The sequence below is a fragment of the Orbicella faveolata genome, unplaced genomic scaffold (genome assembly GCF_042242905.1).
Source record: "Orbicella faveolata isolate gen_17 unplaced genomic scaffold, um_ofav_v1 contig_13, whole genome shotgun sequence".
Classification (NCBI taxonomy): Eukaryota; Metazoa; Cnidaria; class Anthozoa; order Scleractinia; family Merulinidae; genus Orbicella; species Orbicella faveolata.
The window spans coordinates 25,185,248-25,210,239 of record NW_028301540.1 but is presented as its reverse complement, the minus strand read 5'-3'; the positions used below and the strand labels follow the sequence as shown (position 1 = coordinate 25,210,239).

Sequence of the window (24,992 nt, the reverse complement as noted above, 5' to 3'; positions counted from 1 at the left end):
ACCCCGAAGGAAAAAATATCCGGAAAAGGTCATTTCATCGACGATTCAAACAAATATAAATATGTATATGTTCCGAGCTAAATTTCTGCTGAAAAAATATAATTTTTGACGAGCGCTGGGTTTTTAATTTATTCCCGCGAAAGATGAGATTTATTGTTTCAACAGCTTTTGGCGAGTAAACATCACAGGTTGCGTGACTCAAAATTTGGCCGAGTGGAAGCTTGGGTCTGCTCGCACCGAAGTCGAAAAAAACAAGAAGATCTGTTAGATCTTATAACCGCGCTTTTAAAATTTAACTGTTTGCTTAGCACTACCGTCGGAACGCAGTGCACATTCCAAAGCAGTCATTGATGATTCTTTTCTTACTGTAGACATCACATCACTTGATCAACACAAACTGTATTATTGCACCATCAGTGGTAGCCGTTGACAAATCTCCGATGACGTAATGGTCTTAATCTAGAACTTTCTTCGGGATATGTATGGGCATGAACGATATCAACGACACAATAATAACACTATTAACAACAGCTTTCTTTCTTAAAAGTCATGATTAAATTTAATTGGTGTTTTCCACGAGTAAAGGGCTAGCAAAGTAGTCACACAAGTCATAAAAAAACCCTATCCCGACCGATGTATCGATTTTGGTCACTCCAGTGACCACAGATTGAAAACGTGACAGAAAATTGGCGTTACTTTTGATTCTCACCAAATTTGTCGTATCCCCCCCCCTCGGGAGAATTTTGTTAAGTTAGCTAATTTAGTATGCAAGCCACCGTAATGGCGGTCGCCGCCGGCGAAATGTTTATTTGCTCAAAATTGGGGCAAAATCTTTCGGAGATGGAAATCAGGACATTTGTAAGGATACAGAAAGTAATTTGGGACCGGTTGCTGGCTTCTAAGGCTGAATTTATCCAGAAGTAAGCTGTATTTTCGTTTTCGTGTCGAAAGCCACGCGATGAAATATTATCGGCTTGTTCTGCTGTCTTGTTCTGTTTTTTCTCTTTGTCGTTTTTGTAGCCCGCCGAGGCCAGTCTTTCGTCTAAATCAGTTGAAAAAGGTTCGAAAAAGATGTTCCCATTCAAGTTTAAACTCTCAGGCGATAATTGTGGAGTTTTTTGGCCGAAACATCGGCTTTGTTATCTTCGTGTTTTTCGGTTGCTATGGGCGACCGTTGCTTCCTTTGTTAGGACAAGTCTGGGAAGTGAGGTCACAAAAAAATTCTAATTAATTCTGGTTTTGTTCGATTTCGCTGAAATTTTAACACGATAAAGCTGGATTGTTAACGAATAGATTTACCGCCTGCCGATGTGTGCTAGCTATTAACGCTGAAGTGTTATATCGCTTCGAAGTCAGGGTTTTGAAGAGATTTTTTTGCAACATGTGGGTTCGGCGTGATTTTGTAATCTGAGGTTTCGGTTGACCCCGAAGGAAAAAATATCCGGTAAAGGTCATTTCATCGACGATTCAAACAAATATAAATATGTATATGTTCCGAGCTAAGTTTCTGGTAAAAAAATATAATTTTTGACGAGCGCTGGGTTTTTAATTTATTCCCGCGAAAGATGAGATTTATTGTTTCAACAGCTTTTGGCGAGTAAACATCACAGGTTGCGTGACTCAAAATTTGGCCGAGTGGAAGCTTGGGTCTGCTCGCACCGAAGTCGAAAAAAAAAAAAACCACGGGTAAACCATGAACCGCGCTCGGCCCATGGCCGCGCGGTTAAAAAGACCACGGGTAAACCATGAACCGCGCTCGGCCCATGGCCGCGCGGTTAATTAAGTTGTCTATGCCAAAGGAAACTGTTATTATCCTCTGTATTTTGTATCACGTATAAGTTAGCTATCATTGTGTAAATAAGAACCTTGATGCAAGCGATAAAGTAGATTTAGTTGATTGTACAGCAGTCGAGTGTCCTTCACTCAGTGTGTGAGCTGGCGATAAACCCAGCGTTTGCCCAAGCGTCGAAACCGACACTCGGCCGTAATTCTCCCACAACTAGTGGTAATCAAAGATTATGAGTGCTTTCGACGCCGTCATCACTTTAATATATATACCCTAAGTGATTTCACTAACTGACTTTCAACCTCTGTCTATTACTAAAATCAACATTTTTCATCAACAGCCAAGGTTTTACAGACAGATACATCATAGTGTCAAAGTTCATGCCAATGAGGAGGTCCCTTGTATAAATAGACGATATTACATGCCCGCGCGTGGGTGCAAATTTTACCTTCGAGTGTATAACTCGAACGAGTCAGATATCGAGTTGAATAATAATTTTAATAATTAATAATTTATTGATTTATAGTGCGCTTTTTAACATACCAGGTGATCAAAAGCGCATTACAACAATAAATAACCTAAAACTATACAAGTATTAAAAATCTACAATAAAATTTAATAATAATAATAATAATAAAAAACACTACATCATTTATTATATATACATATTTAAGAAATATTAAAAGCTAATTTAAAAAGATAAGTTTTAAGATTTGACTTAAAAGTGGAAATACATTTGATCATGCGGAGGCTAACAGGAAGAGCGCTCCACAGAGTGGGTGCAGCCACACTGAAGGATCTGTCACCAAATGACTTTTTCATTCTCCCCGAAGGATGCTTTAATAAAACACCTTCAGTAGAGCGTAGCGAATAGCGTGTAATAGTCTTAATATGAATTAAATCAATGATGTAACTTGGTGCCATGCCATAGAGGGCTTTGAAAGTAAGTAATAAAATTTTAAAATTAATTCTAATATCGAACGAGTCAGATATCGAGTTGAACACGAGAAGATACAATTCGTATCCGCAAGCGGGCATGTAATATTCTGTTTACTATATAAACATACTAATGACGACGTTTTTGACGATTTTCCGAAGATTTCCGACCACTTTCCGAAGATGTGCGAAGATTTTCCAAAATTGTTCCGAATGCCAGACGAACGCTTCTAAACATTTTCCGAACATTCCCGAACATTTCCCGAGGATTGCCAAAGATTGCTTAAGATGGCCGAAGACGACCGAAGAAGATCCGAAGAAGTTTCGATCATACATCAGCAAAGTTAAGTGTAGTTAAAGGGACAAAAAAAATGTTATCAAAAAGGAATGATATCTTTACAGTGAGAAAGAGAAAAATAGTATCGTCACTGCTCGCTATGAAGATTTGATTTTTTAGTAAAAGGAAAAAATCCTGATATTTCACTGGTGTTTACATAATAAACTACGATTTGTTAACACGTTGCGTGACATATAAATCGAACTTTTGATTTCCGAGGTCTTGATTTTTTGTAAAACTGGTGTTTATTTTTGTTGAAAATCAATGACAAGTTTTCCGAGCTCGAATTAATTCAGAATGACTCATGTTTTTCGTGTTTTCGAGACCACATACATGTAATAATCTTTGTTCAAGCGAATTTACTCACCGAACACAATCGAACGCAATCCATTGGATTCCGTTTGATTGAGTTCGGCTGCCGAACCCAATCAAATACACTCTAATGGATGGAGTTCCATTCGGTTTGATTTGTTCGATTGAGTTCGATTGGTTCGGAAATCGAACTCACAGAAAATTCGGAGTTCGATTTGGCTTGATTTGCCGAACTCAATCGAATTCAATCTACGGATTGAATTCGACTGAGTATTGAGTTCGATTTGCGAACGTTCGATTGACTATGCCGGAAAAAACACATACAGGATGCAAATGACAGTGATTGATCAACCTGATCAAACAGAAAAGTGAGTAGTGAATAGCGCCGGTTCACAGATCGCCCTAGTTTAGGTAAACCTAGGCTGCGAAGTCTGCGAACAGGCTCCCGGCGACGGCGGGAAAAAAAAATTGGCAGGCTGGGGGGGAACCAGATACCTTCTTGACGTGACAGTGCTTGTGTTGATTTCCAAACCGGAAAGATCTTTTTAATTTTGAAGTAGAGTTAGCTAATGGGCAACGGAGTCAAGGTCTCGAAGGAAAACAATAGTGCCATCTGCATATAAAGAGACTTTAATAACTTTCTCACCTACATTAATGCCTTTTATGTTGTCGTCATTTTTGATAGCTCTTACAAGTAATTCTATGCCAATTATGAATAGCAGCCCGAACAAAGGACAACGTAAACCTTGTCTAACACCACGTTCTAAAGGGGAAAATTTGGACGCAAATCCATTATTTACAATACAGCTGGAAACGTTGTACAAGATTTTGACCCCGTTTTGAATGTCGGGTCAATCCATAAAATTTGGTTAGATACATTGTTAAAGGGCACGAAATTGCGACCGATGACGACCGATACGGTCGCCAATGCAGGTAACATTTCATCTTGGCGACCAAAAATTCTGATTTAGTAGATAGCCATAATTGTGACTACATTTCTCTGTGTGTTGTGAACTCTTAACTACAGTCGTAGATTTTTGAATTCGTTTATTGATCGATCGAAAACATATCCTTCTAAAAATCACACGTGTCGTATAATATATACAAGTAACTTGATCATAATATAAAAACCGGAAAATCAAGTTGATATCAAGTACGATCTGTACAAACAAAACCAAAACTTCGTGACACTGTGTTGACGATCAATAACGGTTATTTTCTCCGACGTTATGTCCAGAAATACGCATTGAAAGATTTTTGCTTCTAAAACATTCATCGTAAGAAAAGAAGTCAATCCATCCTTTTTCTTTGCTGTGTAAGAGATTCGCTCACATCGGAAAACTTCCAAATGGCTGACCGTGTTTGAAATCGCCCTATAGTGCATTGCAAACCCTTGAGCATTGAGTACGTAATGTATGCCTAAGGATCGTGCCTCTTGTTATGCGCTGATCCTTTGTGCTACGCATACAAAATTAGCGGCCAAAAAGGTCTCGGAAATTTGTTCTTTACTTTTTTCTTTTTCTTGACTTTGTGTCATGGATTTAATGTTGAATCCGTGAGCCCCAAAATTAACCAGTAGGAGAAAATAAAGAAGTTAAGAAGATCTACAGTTGCTGTACGTGTGCTGCTCAGTAGTCTTTGTTTAAAAACTTGTTATAATTATAGATGCATTTGCCCCAGAATGCAGAAATGAATTTTAAGAGATCCAAATTTTAAGAATCTCCCAGGTGGGGCACGTTCACGTACACCCCCACCCCAAGGTCATACCTTCAGCTCGAGATGTACCTTCACTGCCTTCTCCTGAAGTTTTTCCGCCTACTCCGATTCTTATTGAAAACCCTGTGCTGCTATATGATTCTCTTTTAAGATTTCCATTTCCTTTTAATCTGTAGTACGCATCTCCTTTGACACATGAAGAAGAACAATAAAAATATTACTTTGGGACCACATAAAGTGTCTGGAATTCGGTACCAGTGGGAATCCTTAAAAGCGGAAGTTGTTTTCCATACACTTCTATGCCGTTTCGGCCAGAAATTTAGTCTCTGTCTGTTACAGAAAGGTTTCTGTAATAGCTGGGTGTCCGCAAGACAAGGGTTGACTGTATAACATGTTTATGCTACAGATTACATCCTACAAGTATGTTTTCTTACGATAACTAACAGTTGCTTCAGTTGTATAAGTTACAAGTTAATGACAAGTGGTTAGTACAACTGCATTCATACGTGAACTGTGGATAGAATATATGACGGAAAAATGCTCCTCACAAAAGCCTTTTGCAACCTAGGCAATTCTAGTTTAAAGAAGACTGCATGGCTTCAAATTTCACGCAAAGAAATGATCCTCGCAGCTGTTTATTATGTAGACAAAATTAAATATTGCAGTTGTTGCCTTCATTTATTGATGACCACGATACATGTACTTGAAGTCTATTTTCTTTTTATCTGCACAAATTACTTGCCATCCTCTCTAAGGGGTCTCATTAAGTGACGGCTGCCAGCGAGGAAAAAAAAACAAAGAACGCGTACTTCGATTACTTTTCAGGAAATAAGACGTGTGTAAGCTGTAAAGAGCAATATAGGGAAAAACACAGGGTTTTTGGAAGGTGACTGAACCTTGACTGTCCTCGTCTCTGGACAGTCAAGGCTGTAGCTAGGGAGGGGGCATGGGATCAGGGTGTGGTGTATGTTTTCAGTTACGCTAGCGCTGTAGGATAAGAAAAAAAAAGAACGCGTACTTCGATTACTTTTCAGGAAATAAGACGTGTGTAAGCTGTAAAGAGCAATATAGGGAAAAACACAGGGTTTTTGGAAGGTGACTGAACCTTGACTGTCCTCGTCTCTGGACAGTCAAGGCTGTAGCTAGAGAGGGGGCATGGGATCAGGGTGTGGTGTATGTTTTCAGTTACGCTAGCGCTGTAGGATAAAAATTGAAAAAGAAAAGTCTTTGTAATCCCTTGATATCCTTTCCAAAATTGTCGGGAAATATCTCGAAGAGAATGCATAAAATAGCATTTCAGAACCTCTTGATTTCAAACTATTCTCGGGGAACATGCCTCCTGACCTCCATGGAGGCCTGTGTCTTTGGCACTCGATCGGTGTCAGCCGTCTACTTCATAAACTAACTCTCCACTCCCTAAATTAATAAGAACCTTACTCTCTTTTCAGGCTATCCCGATGGCACTCAGTAATCGAGATATCATCGGCATTGCTAAAACAGGTTCTGGCAAGACAGCAGCTTTCTTGTGGCCAGCACTGGTTCATATCATGGATCAACCTGAGCTCGAGCCTGGCGACGGGCCCATTGCACTCATCTGTGCTCCTACAAGAGAACTTTGCCAGCAGATCTTTGTCGAAGCGCGGCGGTTTGGAAACGTGTACAACATCCATGCCGCAGCTGTGTTTGGTGGTGGTAACAAGTATGAACAGTTCAAAGCACTTCAAGAGGGAGCAGAAATTGTTGTGGCTACTCCAGTAAGTTAAAAGTAAAAAAAAAAGTTCAAGTTTATTATTGTACTCTATAGGGTTATAGTTAACTTTTCTTCATGCAAGCAATCATGGTGTAACTCACCATTAGACTGCGAACAGTCCCTCTTTTGCGTGAAAACTCGTGGGGATGAAGCAGCGCAACAGAGAAAGCGGTCTTCAGTATGCGAGCGTGACATGCGAAGCAGTTCGTCTTCCTACGCACGCGCGACTCGCGGCTTGCATGTCACGCTCGCACGCTCACTTGTTTTGCATTCTTCCTCACGGATTTTCGAGCAAAAAGGAGACTGCTTACAGTTTAGCCCAGCATAAGACAGTTAGACTTGTAACTGTACGGAAGTGACAGTGCAGGCGCTGTGAGGGTGTTTTGTCTAAAAACAAGTTTGAAAACATGTTAAAAACACAACACACTGTCTAGTAAGTTGGAGTAAAATATCGTTATCAAAGTATGAGAAAACATCTACTATGTAATGTGCTACACAGAAATTTGAGTTTACTTTCTAACAGTCCTACTCTAATTGAGTATATATGAACCTTGTCGTTCTCCAACCCTAGGGACGCCTGATTGACCATGTGAAGGCCAAAAGCACCAATCTTCAACGAGTTACATACTTGGTGTTTGATGAAGCTGATAGAATGTTTGACATGGGATTTGGTAGGTGGCTCACTGCTACATGTCTTCCATTTCAACGGTCCTTATCCGGGGCTTCATTCGCAAATGTTAAATTTAGAACTACAGTACAGTACAGTACTACAGTAATCTCGGTACTGTTAGTTAATATATAAGTGTGTTCCTCATCATTGTATATTGTAGAGTTGTTATCGTAAGCTAATTATATATTTATTTTTGATTGTAAGTTAATTGTAGATATTTTATTCTTCTGTAAGTAACTTTAATGCAAGTAACGTATGTCATTGGTAAATAAAAAAAAAAAAAAAAAAAAAAAAAAAGAACTACAGTACCGTACGTCTCATTTCTCCCGAGCGGTGTCTCGTTTCTCCCGACTGAGCGCACTGGAAGTACAAATCGATAAAAGCGCTTCCCATTGTGGTGACATTCGATGGTAGTTTGTTTTCGACAGACCCTAAAATGAGAACCACAGTGTACAGAATGTCAAAGAGTGCGACTTAAAAGTACCATTCAGTGCTGTCACTGGGTCACGCACTATGACTAGACTTTCAGTAACAGAATTGCATGTACTACGCTCTTTTTTATATGAGAATAATTATTAATCCAGTCCAGACTAAATATTCTTATGTTTCTGCCGATTTTAGGCCGAAAATATTCGTGTGAATATTCTTAGATTATAGCGTATGACATTTCCTTTGTACAGTATTATATGGCTGTCTCTCACAAGGACTGGGAACTACCGAATTCACGAATTTGATTGGCTGAAATCGATATTGACCGCGGTCTAGATTTTCCCATCTAGACCGGTTTCATTTTGCGTTGAAAAAGTAGCAAACTAAAATACAAAAATGTTTACTATTTTCTTTTATTTTCTTCTCAATCATTTATGGAAGTGCCAAAAAGCCTGATGACAAAAAAAAAAGTAAAGAGAACGAGCAAATTTCGGCAGGTTTAAGTTAAGTTCATCGCCGTTCGCAGATGTCAGCAAACCAGTTACATCAAACGAATTAAAGTTTTTTCCTTTGCCATATAATAAACATCTTATTAACTGAGCTAATTCGGGCTGTATGGGAGAATCTTGACCTCGGTTTTGTGTACAGACCTCACTGCGTTCGGTCTGTACTCACGACCTCGGTCAAGATGCTCCCATACAGACCTCCAGCCCGGTTAATAAGAGCTAAGTATTGACTTTGATGACGTAAAGTAATTTTGGGGACAGACTGCAGGCAATAAAGCCTGATCGTGATATGACGCACATAACTTCTTGCAAAATGTTATTAGTTTTGAACATACGGCTAGTGCCGGTTTTGTTGGTTTTTGGCTGGTTTTGCCGTTTAGAGAAAGGAAGAATTTTATACGGTTTAGTTAAAAACATATAGTTGTATTGTATTTACAAATTTTCAACGCACAAAATAATATTCTTTTCAAAATCTTAGCCTCGGGTTTATTCTTAAAATATTCTTAAAAATTTCGCAAATTTTAGCCTCTATATTATTATAGAATATATTTTTTAGAAAAAAAAAGTGTACCTTGTGTAGCATAACAGACAGTTTATTGCAGGTTTTACTTGTACCACAGTTCGACAGCTCAACAGCTTTCACTCGAATGGTCACACATTAGGGTTTCATTTGTAGACTCCAAAGTTGTAACCGCTTCGTGCAGCACAAGCAAGCTGTACTTCACAAGAGTACTGCTTCTTGTTTTAATCTCGATGTTAGAAAGGCATTGTTTAAACCAAGGCGTGATTGTGAAAGTGAAAGGGTTTTTGTCTACTGGATGTATAAAGAACAGGTCGTGATGCAGACCAACAAAACCATGAGCTAACTTTGTGATGTTATTGAACGTTTGTTCCGCAGAGCCACAAGTGAGATCGATTGCAAACAATGTTCGCCCTGACAGACAAAGTAAGCTTTACCACATAATTTATAAATTTCACACCCATGTTTTAAAATCCTCGAGACCTTGGTAAAGCCTGTACTCGAACCGAGTGGCCCATCATGGTATTAAATTAAAGTCAACTTTGTTTACACGGGGTAGCTCTTTCAGCACTTGATTTCACTTATTTCTTGCTTCTGTATTATGAAGGTACTAGGGGTATTTCTACTTCTCCCGGGTTGAATAATATTCTTCTTTGTTCAAACCCCCCGCTTCCCGCCCCTCCCCGGTTTATTTAATGTTCCGGTTCCGAATACAGGCTGAGATAGGCACTCTGAAAGTTAAGTGTCTTCAGAAGACCCCAACCCGAACCTGCTCCATCTAGATACGATCGCGGTAACCAATACGCCTTGGCCTTCCACACCCACCTTGACCTAGTAGCGGTTAATTCCTAGCAATTATTTCTTTACCTGCCTAAATTCAGTTGTATAGCTGGCATGAACGTTCTTGTCATAATCTTGTTCGTAGCATTGCTCTTCAGTGCGACGTTCAAGAAGAAAGTTGAAATGCTTTGTCGGGATATCCTAACGGATCCTATCCGAGTGGTCGTGGGAGAACTTGGCGAGGTAAGCGCTAAGAACGGTAAGCGCGTTCTTTGTTTTGGCATTCGCAATCGAGCAGTCTGACAATCTGTGATGGACTTAACCGTTTGACGTTTTCGGTTTGACAATTCAGGCAAATGAAGACGTGACGCAGATTGTGGAGATCTCGCCGAGTGTCACTGACAAATGGACATGGCTGACAAGACATCTGGTCTCTTTCACATCAGGTACTGTCAAAAAAATGGATTTTCCTTCGCTAAAAAAGTGAAGCATTTAGTTACTTTCAAAACAACACTCTGATAATTCCTTGCTATTTTCTTTTATCAACCTGTAAGTACAGGTAATTGTATGTAAGCCGGTGCAATTAAGGATTACACTATGAGTGATATTTGAATGAAGTATTTTTCTCAGTCATATATGAAACAATTGGATTATGAGCTCGAGATTTCTATTGCGTGATGGTTGACGAGGGCGCAGCCCGAGTCAACTACATGTATCAGAATTGGTTTGGAACACTAACTGACTGCCGTTTCTTTGTTTTGGAGCACCAATATTGTTGCTAAGTCATGTGAAAACACTATTGGAGAGGTGCTCTTAAAGTTTATCTTGACAAACGTATCAGCTTTTTTCTCGTTTGTCCGTCGCTTGAATGATAGACAGTTGAATAGGGTGGTCTGATTCTAATTCTAAATCTAATTCGGCCGGGCTTTCTTCAGTATGATTCTGGTATGATTGACCTTTTAGCTACTTTAAGCTTTGGGGTGTTTTCGAAATTAAGTTTTAGGGGAAAGAACTTTTCAGTTAGTGCTAATTAAGTTTCTTTCCCTTTTTCCTACTTTAGCTGGCAGTGTACTTATCTTCGTAACGAAAAAGGCCAACAGTGAGGAACTCGCCGGAAAACTTAAGACCAAAGATTTTGAAGGTTTGTTCAGTGCGCTTAGCATATCTTATGGTCTACAGAGTGTTGGCGTAGCTTCAAAATAATATCTCCCTTGATTTTCCCGTGGTAGCTTCTTTTGAAAAAGCTGTTTTTGCCAGTTGCACGATCGTTCCTCCACAAGGATTGCATGGCGACGAGTCAACAGATCTCCGATCAAGGAGAATGCTTTTCTAGAAATGAAGAACGGGATTTCTTCGGGAAAGTTCTTTCGCTTTGTTAAATCTCTCTCTAGTTGTTTTAGGGCGGCGATTCCAAACAAGCCTAGACTGTGTTGTCGACGACTATATCTAAAACAAGTCGACAATTATTGCTTTTTGTAGTACTCGTTAGCGTTTACTTCATATGCCGCCGCTTTTGCGAGGAAATCCTTTTCGTGCAAGGCTCTTTCATTTAACGGGAAACTGCTGCCAACGAAGATGATCGCGACATGCCGATGTCTGTCACTGTTGCGTTGACAGTAACCATGAAACGTTTTCGAGGTTTTTCATCGATTGCTTGCTTGACATACTCGCTCTATTGTTACCGATGACTTTGTTCACAGTCGAGAACTGACTGGGTAAAGGCGTTTTAAATTCCTCTAGTCTGTTATGTTTCTTACTAATGATACATGTTGCTGTCTTTAGTGGTTTTGCTGCATGGAGACATGGACCAGTTCGAGGGAAATAAAGTTATCAACTCGTTCAAGAAACAGGAGATTCCTATTTTGGTTGCCACCGATGTGGCTGGTAAGAAACAATCTATTCTTTGTGTTTTTGTAAGTAGAGAAACGGTTTCAGCGCCATGTGGTTCAGGCGCCGGATTAATTTGAAATTCGGAGGTCAGTGTTCAAGTCCCATTTGACCGCTATACACCCTAGGGCCTGGTTGTTCGAAAACTGGTTAACGCTAACCCAGGATTGGAAGGTAGCCGAAGTATTAATTTTCCTTGAGTAAAAATGTTTTTCACAGCCTATGTTTTGTGAAGTTGGAGATTATTCAAACTCAAGACTAAATGACAAACAGTGTAAAGAGAAAACCTCACCGAAAAGTTACAAAAATGAAATCCGAATTCTCACCACTCCTGGGTTAGCTTAATCGGGCTTTAAACATCCCGGCCCAGGGGCCGTTTCTCATTGAAAGCCCTGGAAACTTTTCAGGCCCGCAAAGCCATTTTTAATTAATCTGTATCTGAAAAACAGAGAGGTGTGCACGCCTGAAACTTCTTCTATGAAGAGAACCTCTGTTGATATTAATGATAGTGCTATGTGAATAAAACAGCTCTGTAATCATAAGGTTTGAGATTTTGCTACTGCTTTCTGGTTGCGAAAACGTTTCGGGACCTTCGACGAACGGGTCCCTGGACCCTATCCATTGGCCCAAAAGTGCCGAAATGTTGCAAACGTTATGTCCCCTCCATCATCACTTACCGAGGGTAAATAGATGTCTAAAATAAAGCAATGAACCAGTCAAAGCTCAGCGCAAGAACACAGCTGTCGCAAAAGCGTGGGAAAAAAGCGCGGGAAAAGCTGCTTACGCCATAAGTCATAGTTGGCTTGCGTTGCGCACGTGATTGGGTTAAAAAGTAAGCTCTGATTGGCTTATCATGATTGATTCTTTTTTAAACCAATCGCAGAAGAGCTCGGCAAACCCTGAACTCAGCAAAACACATAATAACTGTTGACCGTCGATTCAAAATCTTTTCAGAAAGTTGAGCGTTTGTGCTCTCACGTAACAACAACAACAAGAACTTTATTTGTACTCAACATAGAAATTAGAAATTAAGTGAACAAAAATAAGTTAAATTAAAACGAGTACACGTGTTAATATCATTCCTTCATAGCACGTGGCTTGGACATCCCGTCAATCAAGACTGTCGTAAATTATGACGTTGCACGCGACATTCACACACACACGCACAGGATTGGTCGAACTGGAAGAGCAGGTAAGTTTTCATTGCAGTCGCCTTCGTTCATATTACTGCTCTTCAAGACCGTTTTAGATTGTACTCGATAACTATTTTACCAATAGATTACATGTTGCCATGTGTCTCTTCTGAATGGGTGCGTTCCTTTGGGGTGATCTTGATCAGGATCAGTGACCCAAGATCACTCGGATCTTAGTGCATCAAAGGAACCGATGAATCCGTGACCAGAGTTCGTTTCCTTTGATGCACCATCTTGGATCACTGATCCTAATCCTGATAACCCCAAAGGAACGCACCCTAAGTAATCGCGAATGACGTCAAAATGTGGCAAGAAAAATAAAGAACCATTAGGCGTGTGTGTTAGTAATGTTCTTACCACATTTTGACGTCTTCTGTGATCTGTTACTGAACAGACGCACGGCAACATGAAATCCATCTTTTTTATACAGTAAAGAAACAAAAATTGTCAATGACCTCATCTATACGTCTGTCCTCCAATAGATCATAAGTAAGAACCAATCACAATACAAGGTATTATTCGACTTATTACATAATGCCGAGGAGTGGGTTACAGAGGTTTTGCACGGCAGCCATGTTGCATGGTAGGAACAATGAAAATGTTTTGCATTAGAAAGAACATTTTTGTCCCATAGGAAAAGGAATCTATTGTTCCTGTCATGCAACATGGCTGCCGTGCAAAACCTCTATAGACAATTTTTCTTGCGGTTATGTTTTGTTTGATAATGAACGGGGCGATTTGAGACCATGTTTTTGTTCTCTTTGTACAGGCGAAAAGGGTGTGGCATATACGCTCCTTACGTCTGCGGACCAAAACTTTTCAGGAGATCTGGTGCGGAATTTGGTGAGTTGTAAAGTTTGCTTTGGTGTTTAAAGGGTAACGGAATAAGATATTTGATTGGCGACGAAGAGGAAAGATCTCGCGTGCTCAGGGTGAACTGAAACCAATCAGAACGGTGCTAATATATTTTCAGCCAATAAGGAGCTTAACTGAAACCAATTGCGACTCGACCGTGCGCATTTTCCCGCGCTAAGCACGACTAGCACGTTTATGTTACGAGCTCTGATTGGTTCACTGCGTTGGTTCTCGGATGTGGCCACAGCTTTGGTTTTGGTTGACCACAGTCCTTTAAACCGTTTTGCAAACACCTCATTTGCTTTAAGTTAAAAGTTTTTCCATTAAGAAAGGACAATTTTCAAATTCCATATGCACAAATGTTCACAAGGAGTGATGTAGAGTTTTTTTTCAGCACTTTGGCGTCTCTGCTTTGGGCGATAATCCCTCGAGACAACTGAGAATTCAGTTGGATCTAAGCCACGCAACTACGAATAGAAAGCTACCAGTGAGTTTCTAGAGAACAGAAAAGTTAAGGATTTTCTTGTTTTTTTTCCCACAGGACAACCATGTTGGTGATGACAGAGGAGCACAGCATTCCCACTCAGATTCAACTTATCCGCAATGGTCTTCCGTGTCATCGTCTTCGTCCAAGTCTTCATTTCGTCCGCCATCTTCCTCAGCGTCAGGCGGAGTGTTCGGTTCTACAGCAAGGAACGATCGAACATCAGCTCTCAAAGCCGCCTTCCAGGTACTTATTTTCCATCCCTCCATTCTTAGTGCGTTAGGAAACGTTACGTGATGTCATTTTAAAGTTGGTAAGTTACGCTACTTCAATATGACAAAGACAAGATCACGATACCGTCACGCTACTATTACGCTAGCTTAAGGTTGATACGTCACGGACGACGCCTCTTTAAAAGATCAAACCAAACTTATATTTTTTCAAGTTCATCACACATAATTTGTCTAAATTACATTTCTTTTTTTCCGTCGTTGTTTCTTTCGAGTTTATTTCTTGCCCTTCCCCTCTAGCAAACTGTTAACTTTGAAATGACATTGATAATAGTAAACCGTGACATACTGTCACGTAGATGAACTAAGTCACGTTTATGGCAGCTTCTGTCACGCTTCAGTCACGTTTTGTAATACTCTCGTTCACCAGGCGCAGTACAATTCTCACTTCTGCGCCGCCGCCTCCTCCACCTCCAACACGTGGGACGCCAGAAGTCATCACAGCACTGCCAAACCTCCCGACAGGCCTAAAGCGCCCAAACCACCAAAACCGCCCGTCAAAAAATCACGCTGGGATCCAGTCCAGTGAAAATCGCGGGGGTACATCCAGAGCAGACAGACCTTAAAAATCCATTGCTTTTCCTATGACATGAATAGCTGTATCTTCGTCGTTGCTCCTCGGAGAACAATTGTTACAATGAGAAAGTTTTAACATTTGTATTGTCCTAGACGTGGTTCTATTTGAGCAAAAAATGAAGTTGACTTGTTACTCGAATGTTACTACTGTTGGCATTGTAGAGAAAGGCTGAACTAGGCAGAATTTGTTCTCAACCAATATAGTTACCTGGTTTGTAGGACTTTTAAAGCTTGCAGTGACAAAAAGGACGAGTACATCAACAAAATAAAACGCAAAGAAGGCGAAATAAAAATAAAAAGCAACAGAATTATTAAGAGCTTCCGGACTCTTCTCCTCACCTCTGAGCCAGAGGTGTATGGGCGAACATTTAGGACTACGAAAACCAGCGGCTTGATAGAAGATGACCATTACATACTCATGGTTAGCACCCGCTTTGAAAACTCCAGGAAAAATTGTCATACCCTTTGAAAGCCCTTGAAATGAAGAAAAATCCTTGAATTTTTACCAGCAGCAGTCTTCAAATGCCCTGAGACTACAGCCGGGATAAACTAGCAAGGCTAACATGGATAAGGGAATAACAATACTTTATTTATATACAAACTAAGTTAAGAAAACATTTTAGTCTCAAAAAGTTAATTCCGATGACTTTAACAGTGCAAGTAATCCTGCACGCCCTCAATGGGATTTTTAGCACTCTGTATTTTATCTCCCTCAATCTAAACAAATTTCGCTTGATACTTTGAGGGAACTCAGTCTGTAAAAATTGCTGAATTGTCCTTGAAAATCCTGGAGTAAAGGGTTTGAAGTGTTTGAACCATATATACATGTTGGACGGTAGATTTTAGCCATGTAGCTAATGTAAAGAACTCTGGACAGCACAGGCTTCTTATCGAGGGCATTAGCGATATCATTGTACCCTATTGTCTTCATGCTAAGACTCTTCCTAATAATTCACCTTGGTTTGTTGACAAGCGTTTGCAGTTCACCCTGAAGCGTAAAAATTAACCAAACGTCGCCAGCTTTCTCGATTGCGGCAAGAAGAAAGAAACTAAGGAATTTAAGATTTGCGGACGACGAAGACGACGACCGCTGCACATATTGGACGGGGAGTCTTGGGACTATTTGCTTTACGCCAATTCAATTTATTTGGCGTTAATTATGTATCATAGTTTCCCTTCCTTTGGTCTTCATTTTCCATTTAGGTCACAATTCTAGGCTAGAATAACTTATTTTAGGAGGCTTGCATGTTCCTTTTGATAAGAAGAAACTACAGTTGGTCGCTAAATTTAGTTCCCGTTCTTTTGTTCCATCCACCTCCTTGCCATCGCATAACCTGGGATGAAGCGGTCTTACTTCCTCCGCATGGCCACCACCCTGTCCACCCCCCTACCCCCTCGCGCCCTTGCCACACACCGCCGGGAAGAGAAAAGGAAGGCGTGATCATAGTTAATAGAGGGGACTGGTTATGAAGCCCGACAAACATCAAAGGAGGAGACAAAGATGCCAAGATTTATGTTGGAAGGTCCACGATCGTGCACAATTTTTTGTTTCGCACTCATACACTATGCACGAATTACGTAACCAACACGTTTCTATTGGTTAGTTCCTTAGTACGGAGTAAACAACTGTTGTGTTTTGCGCACGGTCAAGGCCAAGAAAGAGAACAAAAACATACAACAAAGAACTTTAAAGAGTTTCATAGCCATTCCCCTCTATTAACTATGGCGTGATTGAATACCAGCTCTCACCATAGCAAATTTATTAACAACGGGTCATATATACCAGAAAATCATCTCCTTTTCAAGGAAAGGTTCAAAACTTTAAGTCAATCTGGCAAACTCGTGGTTTCTGGCTCATTTTTTTGAAGAAAAATTACAAAAATTCCGACCGTTTCCTTAATAATTAAATCGACTAATTATTAAAAGCTGTGATAAGCGACCACTAGAAAATCATTTGCTAGAACAACTGCTATAAAAATTACAGTTTCTGGTTTAAAATCAATGATTGTTGAGGAAACTACTTTTATGTTCATAAGAATTCCAATTCAAGAATTCCACTCAAGTTAATGAAACAACTACTAATCATTGTTTGTAATCGATCAATTACTGTTAGCTGTGATAAGCGAAGATCAGATGTTGGCATGCGCATTTTCGTCACTAACAGGATTAAACCTGTTATTGGTATTATTTCTACGATGACGACCTCAGTTTCATTTCAGTGAATTTAAGTGAAAGATCACCTCTGAAGTGGTGCCACCTGGCTCCTCGGTCATCACGTTTATCTCCCAGGTATTGTCCGTTTAGGTTGGAGTTGTGGCAATTGTAGTACCACCAGGCGCCTGTATAGCGTACAGCACAGTTGATACCATACCTGTCATTATCTCTGTCTTTTGTAGTAAACGCCATGTTATTATGTCCTGCTAACGAATCTCCCGCTGTACCTGAATATGAATCAACTTCAAGTCGATACTGCGCCTTCTCATCACCAATGTTGAATCTGCCATATTTGGCGTACACTTTAGCTCCGTTCCAGTCCTCCAGCTCTACTCGTAGAGAGCTCGGTCTAGAGGTCGTCAGTCGGTGGATCTTGTCGTTTCCTAACCAGAACTCAGCACTCAGCTGACCAAAGCCTGTTTTGTAGTCGTTCCATCCCCGATAGAAGTCTAGCGAGCCATCTTGTCTTCTCTGAAAGACGGTCCAGCCTCCACCGTCAGTGCGCATGTCACAGTAGACAGTAAAGAGTCCTCTACCGTCTGGGTTGACAGAGTACAATCCACTTTGAGTATGGCCTGATTTTAGCAGATCAGAACAATCTGATAAAAAAGGAGAAACTTACGCTTTAAAAAAGAATTGGTTCATACTTAGCGTGCGTATATCAGGTTTTAGAATAAAAATAGGACCTTGCGCGCACTCTGATTGGACAAAAATTTTATCAGAGTATAAAACATAGAAAACTTGTTTTATTGTTTTTCGCCACATTACCTCTGTATCATAAAGCAAATGAAGAAGCCTAAACCGTGTATTTAACTGTGATAAAACACTCTGGACATTTGAGAATACTCGAGAAATGCAAAAAACAGTCGCCTTCGGCTCGTATTTTCTACATTTCCCTCGTGTTCTCAAATGCCCGTCGTGTTTTATCACAGTGTAATACACGGCTTAAGCTTCTCTATTTGTTAATTATAGATTTTCTAGTCAGTTATCTGGGCAGATAGTGACAGGAAGGAATTTTGGTCCAAGTTTCATCTGTTATAATTTTTCCTAAGTTATAGTTTCATAGGTTATAAGCTATGCGTAATATCGAGCCACTCCTATGGTGAAAAACACTAATGCTTTAAAAACAGCAGAAAAATTATAATAAAGAATAACCAAAGCTTCCTTAAGCGAAAATAATGATTCTGACAGTACTTCTTCACAGATCTTTTCTCAGGACTACATATGAGACAAGCTGTCCCAGACATGTCGAACGGGATATGCACTCTGCCCCCGGACGTATAAGGTAACTCATACCCCCTACCTCATATTTTGGGACGTTTTTAATAAAAAAAAATTATTGCACTAGCGCTTGTTGGATACGAGATAATTATAGTCAACTCGGTGCTACTCGCCTCGTTGACCATCTGCCATCTCATCCAACGCGCGCTCGTAGATCAATTAAAAAAAATATTCTACCCTGGATGGTAACACAGAAGGGAAAATACCATATACTAGTGGAGTAAGCAGACCTTAAGTACTGTAGATGTGAACGGGTCTAAATTCAACTTAGGTAGCCCCTTATGTAGTTATGGCAACGCATCTCAAAAGAGCCGAAGTACACTTTCAAGTCGAGTTCAATCGTCCTTACCAGCTTACTTATGCACTATTAAAACAATTTCAGCGAACAGAATATTAATTAAATGGGTTTTTCTTCGGCATATCAGAACACAGCACAAGACTTGCCGTTCAACATGCCCATCATTTTCATAATACTCGCTTGCTTTCAGACATCTGGCTTTCAAGAAAATAAAAACCAACATAGAAAATGTAAAACTCGAACTTCAATGAGCTTTTTAATAATAATTATTAGACCTGCTTTCCGCGAGTTGGAAGATGAATGGAGTCGTGTAAGTGCCTTTGCACTCCCTGGTGCATTCACTCGAAGTGAAATTCACACTGCCGGGACAGTGCCGAGATATTCAGGCGAACCAGTGCTGTTTGTTCCTTTAGCAACAACTTTAATCGACAGTTTTTGTAAGAGAAGCAAATCCAGGGCAGCCCATAAATGGCTCTCTCACTTGAAGTATACTTAGAAGTTACTTTGAGGTAACTTGCTATTGCAATTCACGACTTAAATACGAAAAGGCAGCGCAAGCTGACTAGTTTTGTTTCTCTTGGTGAAGAGAAGTACTATCGGACTTCTAGGAATGTATTTCTGGGAATCAACTCTCTTTATAATTGTGATAATTTAATCATTCCACCCATACAATGTATCTTACCTGTACCTCTTCCCTTAACAACTTCAACGTCACTTATAGTCTCGGTGTCACAAACACTCCTGCACTTGTAGCCACACAAATATAGTTCCCAGCATCCCCTACTCTCAAATCTCTTATGATAAGTGCATGGTTTGTCCTGTGACTCCTCCCCACGGGCAGTGCTTCTCCTTGTCTTGTCCAGCTGATGACTGGTCGTGGATCACCAGCAGCGCTACAGTTTAACGTCAAAGTTTCGCTACTAACACCAAACACCTTTCTAGGTGGCTTAACGGTAAACACAGGAAGAGAAACTACAACTAAGATAGTTTTCCTTTCAACATTTCCTAAAAGGTTGACCGCTGAACAGGAGTATGCGTCAGAGTCACTTTTACGGACATCGGAAATTTTTAAGACACTGTTGTTATAGTGCGTCCTTCCCTGGGGTAACTGACCAGACGACTTCCTCCAGGTCACCACTGGTGCCGGGTTTCCGGTCACGTGACAGGTTGGTAGCGTGACATTACTCCTTTCGGTGACGTACGAAGGTCCCAGTTGAAGAGAAACACGGGGAAGAACTGAAATTAAGTAAACGTTATTATTTGAGTATTTAAACTTTATGAATTGGTGTTCCATCTGCCGTTGCTTCTAATAGACTCAGGGAACACTAAAGATGTAGTAGTAGTACTGCTAGTGCAACTGACACTCGTCAAATTATTGCTTACTTTTAGATTAATTTTCTTTAGAACACCGTACGCATACAAACGCCTTTATACGGTCTAGAGCTGATTGAGAATTATCAACTAATCCTTTAAGTTTACACAAGGAAGAGAGAGCAAGTTTATTCCCGATAACATAAAAACAAGGTGCTACATTAATTTTTTAAAAACTTGTAAACCTGTCCTAAAATAACTATTATCGATAATTTTTTTAGCATTTAATATTTCAAGAAACTCACCATTTACTGCTAATCGCACCACTTCCTGTGAATTCCCCAGGATGTTTGTTGCTACACATTGATACACGCCTGAGTCATTTCTGGTCACCTTCTCCAACTCCAACTTTCCACGTGAAACCCCTGATTGAATTATTTTTGACTGATTGCCCAGTTTACCCCACGCTACAGTAGGCTCAGGATTACCGCTGATTGAACACAGAAACGACGCTGTTCCACCTTCGTTCACGGTCAGCGTCACAGGAGAAACAACAACAGCAGGAGATGATATCGATTCACCAGGTTCGCCTTTAACTCCCGGCATGCCAGCGGGTCCTATGTCTCCTTTCTCGCCTTTGTTTCCAGTCTCTCCCTGTAGTCCCACAGGTCCCATAATGCCTTGCTTGCCGCTCTTTCCTGGCGATCCCATAATACCTTGATCTCCCTTGTTTCCAGTCCTTCTTTTCTGTCCTCTTCGTCCCCGGGCTCCTTTGTGTCCTCTTAGTCCAGGCAGACCGGGAGGGCCTGGGGGACCAGACGAGCACGTGACACCCTTTGACTGACAGAGATGGACTCTCGCCTCTGATAAAAGGTTGTTGATTTTGAGCACCGTTTTTGCTGTGTGTTTAGCTTCTGTCGAATTCTTAGTTGAGTCAAGTTGACGGCTGTGTCTGTAGAGTTTAGAGGATTGACCTTCTGGGAAGAAAGAAAAAAACTTTTCTAAATGGAAAGGACGGAAAGACTACTATATGCAAAGCATTTATAATAATCTTAACTTTGTGTCAATGGTAATGAGTTTTTAGTGTCCGTGCCGCCATATTATCGCCGCAGGCGAACATAAAGTTTTCAGCTATCTTTAAAACGAGGAACGGGGAATCGGGGAATGGGAATGGGGAACGGGGAACGGGGAACGGGGAATCTTTAAAATGAGGAATCTTTAAAAGCGGGAATCTTTAAAACGGGGAGTCTTTAAAAGCGGGAATCTTTAAAACGGGGAATCTTTAAAAGTGGGAATCTTTAAAATGGGGAATTTTTAAAAGCGGGAATCTTTAAAATGGGGAATCTTTAAAAGCGGGAATCTTTAAAATGGGGAATCTTTAAAAGCGGGAATATTTAAAATGGGGAATCTTTAAAAGCGGGTATCTTTAAAAGCGGGAATCTTTAAAATGGGGAATCTTTATTAAAGCGGGTGATTTCTTGTCAACCACTGTTTTGACTTTCCGTCCTTGTTCCTGGTTTTTGTGATAAAAACGGCTTCAAACGACCCTTCCCCTATCACATCTTGTTCGCCGAGATCATTCCACTTAAACTGTGGAAGACCTTCAAAGCGACCGATTCTTTCCTCTTTAAAGTGAATGCAATGGGCACTTTGAAATTGTCTTCGTATGACTACATGGCGTAGAAAGAGGTATCATTAAGCACGCAATGACGGATTATACGCGAAATTCGCCGTTACATCGTTCGGGCATCGAGCATCGAATTGCTTTATTGCCGGTTTTCAGTGTCATGCTATTCAAAATAAACAAAATAAAAATCAAAACAGTTCAAATGATAAAGTCCAGAATCTTGAAGAGAAAGAAGGTAAATATGCGATGACTTTCGCTAAGATTCAGGTCACAGCAATGTTTCTTACGCAAGACATGTGGAGAATTTTTTTACCCAAATTTATAGAAATTTTGATGGAGATGCCATGCTGGCGCCCATCGGGATGGCGGCCGGAAACCAACAGAAACGTCTGTCACTGAGTTTTGCTACAAAAGCGTGAATTTATCTCTTCAGCAACTCAAAAACATTTTAAAAATAATACTTTTTTTAATACATGAACTGTTCAGATAGCCAAATTTCCCGAAATAACTCACTCTTTTAACCAACATGACAGCTTTCTTGCCCGTCATGTAAATGCCGCGTCACGCAAAAGATTAGAAATTCAAGCGCAGTCTATTACAAAACCAAGAACCCACTTGGAGCAAAAGTTTGTATGACTATTAGTTTTCAGCTGCTCTTACACATCATGAAAGTAAAATCTCAGGATGATTGATAGTTTTGTAGTTTGAATTTTAGCGACGTCATGTGAGGGGACTGTTGATTTATCGATTAAACAATCAAAAACGTGTTTTCCCTGCCATATATTTGTCGTTAAGTCGTAAGTCCTTCCATTAGCACATGATGAGGCTACGACAAATATCCATCGCTGCGAAACTAAACGTCACAGTCCGGAGTTAGATTCTTTGGTCGGTCTAGCGGATCTCAGAGTGAGAATCGAGATTTGAACCGCTCCACTATCCCGCTAAGCCGATGTGCTTTAATAGCGTGCAATAAAATTACAATGAATAAATTCCACAACTGTCTCTGTACCTGTTGAGTTGATACATGTGAGAGAATAAATAGCTTCCGGTGGGAAACTGAGAGATTCTCGTTCACTTTTCAGTAAAGATTAACGCTATTAAATATTCCCCACTTTAAAGATTCCCCGTTTTAAAGATTCCCGCTTTTAAAGATTCCCCATTAAAAAGATTCCCGCTTTTAAAGATTCCCGCTTTTAAAGATTCCCGCTTTTAAAGATTCCCGCTTTTAAAGATTCCCGCATTTAAAGATTCCCGCTTTTAAAGATTCCCGCTTTTAAAGATTCCCGCTTTTAAAGATTCCCGCTTTTAAAGATTCCCGCTTTTAAAGATTCCCGCTTTTAAAGATTCCCGCTTTTAAAGATTCCCCATTTTAAAGATTCCCCATTTTAAAGATTCCCGCTTTTAAAGATTCCCCGTTTTAAAGATTCCCGCTCTTAAAGATTCCCGCTTTTAAAGATTCCCGCATTTAAAGATTCCCGCTTTTAAAGATTCCCGCTTTTAAAGATTCCCCATTTTAAAGATTCCCGCTTTTAAAGATTCCCGCTTTTAAAGATTCCCCATTTTAAAGATTCCCGCTTTTAAAGATTCCCCATTTTAAAGATTCCCGCTTTTAAAGATTCCCCGTTTTAAAGATTCCCGCTCTTAAAGATTCCCCGTTTTAAAGATTCCCGCTTTTAAAGACTCCCCGTTTTAAAGATTCCCGCTTTTAAAGATTCCCCATTTTAAAGATTCCCGCTTTTAAAGATTCCCCATTTTAAAGATTCCCGTTTTTAAAGATTCCTCATTTTAAAGATTCCCCGTTCCCCGTTCCCCGTTCCCCGTTCCCCGTTCCCCGTTCCCCGTTCCCCGTTCCCCGTTCCTCATTATCATTCTCCGATTCCCCGTTCCTGTTTTAAAGATAAGTTTTCATTACTAGCTTCACGAAATGACTGAAACGGAAATGCTTGACGCCTCCTCCCCAATCGAGGCTAAAAAAAGTAATTGGATCATTTAATACAACTTATCCTTTGCTCTGTTCTTAATGCAAAAACTGTCCTAAAACGATCCCATCGGTGTTGCCAAGTTTGATCAAATTGAAAAACCGAAGGGACTTGTTCGTTATCATCGTGTTCATCTTAGCTAAAGAAAAATGCGTTTGAATTATGAATGATTATTTTCATGAGAAATAGTCTGCGGTGGATTAAAGAAAACCTTGACCTGCTAACCTTTATATCAGACATTGCGTCTACACAGCACAAACGGAAATGTAGAAACACGTTTATTTTCGACTTGCTTTTTACTCACATACTCGACACATACGTTACACAGTATATGCAATTGGAACAAACTTTGATTTTGATAATTGTATTTCATGATTGTAAAAACTTGTTAACTCTAGCTTGTATCAGACACACTTACCAGGAGCATTCTTGATGATCTCCCTGTCTGCGTCGTTTGTCGGCGACTTGGCCTCCACAACGCTTTCAAGAGCATTTATTCTTTTCTTTTGCTCGTGTAGTTCCAGCTCAACTCTTAAAAAGCCGGCGCAGTAAAACACAATGGAGAGAATAGAAATAATAGGAGCAAAGGAAGGCATACTTTGGTTTTGAACGGCCATGATTTCGACGATATCAATCCGTAATTCCACAACGTTAGTGGAATACAAACTGCTTCAGCTTGTTACGTGATACTGGGATCACGAGTTCGGGTAACTTGCCAAATGGTCTGCTGTTGATGTCATGAGAAACAAAGTTGTGAACGGTGTGCTGTCAGCAATTTTAAAACAATGCATAGATAGGTCCGCAAGGTATGCATGATTAAAATACTGGCCACACACGTGGAAGAGTAAAGCCCCGCACGTAGAAGCGGAAATGTAGCTAAAATTTTTTAGTGAAATCGCTTTTTTCCGGATATATCTTAAACCATTTTAGGCCTAGGTCAAAGAGTTTTACTGGTAAAAGTAATTTATTAGTTATATTTCTTAGGACATAACTAACAGTGGAACTACATTTACCACATAGTAAGATTTTTGAGGTATATCTGGTGCTTCTGACGGATCATGTGACACGTCGCGTGAAGTTAAGCGGAAATATCCAATATTTGACGAATTGATTTCGGTTTTTAGAAAGATCATCCAACAAAAACGAGCTAAAAAGCGTTTTAGATGCAGGTCAATTGTTTCCATCTTCTCACGTTTGGAATGATCGTTCCAGGTTTCGCAGAAAAAATTTATAGGGTTGAAGGTCATTTTTTTCA

General features: G+C 40.1%; 2 protein-coding genes and 1 pseudogene across 3 annotated transcripts in view; 2 read left to right on the top strand and 1 right to left on the bottom strand.

The window, feature by feature from the left end:
* Positions 1-15,344, top strand: part of LOC110058618 (ATP-dependent RNA helicase DDX42-like) — a 96,896-nt gene extending 81,552 nt beyond the window's left edge. Inside the window, exons 19-20 of the mRNA XM_089285132.1 lie at positions 14,219-14,407; positions 14,822-15,344. Coding sequence (XP_089141258.1) covers positions 14,219-14,407; positions 14,822-14,980 — 348 coding nt within the window. The 3' untranslated portion in view covers positions 14,981-15,344. The remainder of the gene's footprint in view (positions 1-14,218; positions 14,408-14,821) is intronic.
* On the top strand, positions 6,530-13,719 carry LOC149115774 (ATP-dependent RNA helicase DDX42-like). The gene is made up of 9 exons (XM_089285147.1): positions 6,530-6,841; positions 7,409-7,508; positions 9,341-9,388; positions 9,888-9,985; positions 10,095-10,188; positions 10,803-10,883; positions 11,525-11,626; positions 12,720-12,821; positions 13,592-13,719. Exons 1-9 carry the CDS (start codon positions 6,545-6,547, stop codon positions 13,693-13,695), a joined length of 1,026 nt encoding a protein of 341 aa, XP_089141273.1. The 5' UTR covers positions 6,530-6,544; the 3' UTR covers positions 13,696-13,719.
* Positions 15,345-15,595: 251 nt separating the features above from the next.
* Positions 15,596-24,608, bottom strand: LOC149115773 (uncharacterized; annotated as a pseudogene). Its single transcript, XR_016206121.1, has 4 exons — positions 24,156-24,608; positions 20,437-21,108; positions 19,503-20,056; positions 15,596-17,840 (listed from the first exon to the last, which is right to left on the bottom strand). The product of XR_016206121.1 is annotated as an uncharacterized LOC149115773 (transcript).
* Between the last annotated feature and the right edge of the window lie 384 nt (positions 24,609-24,992).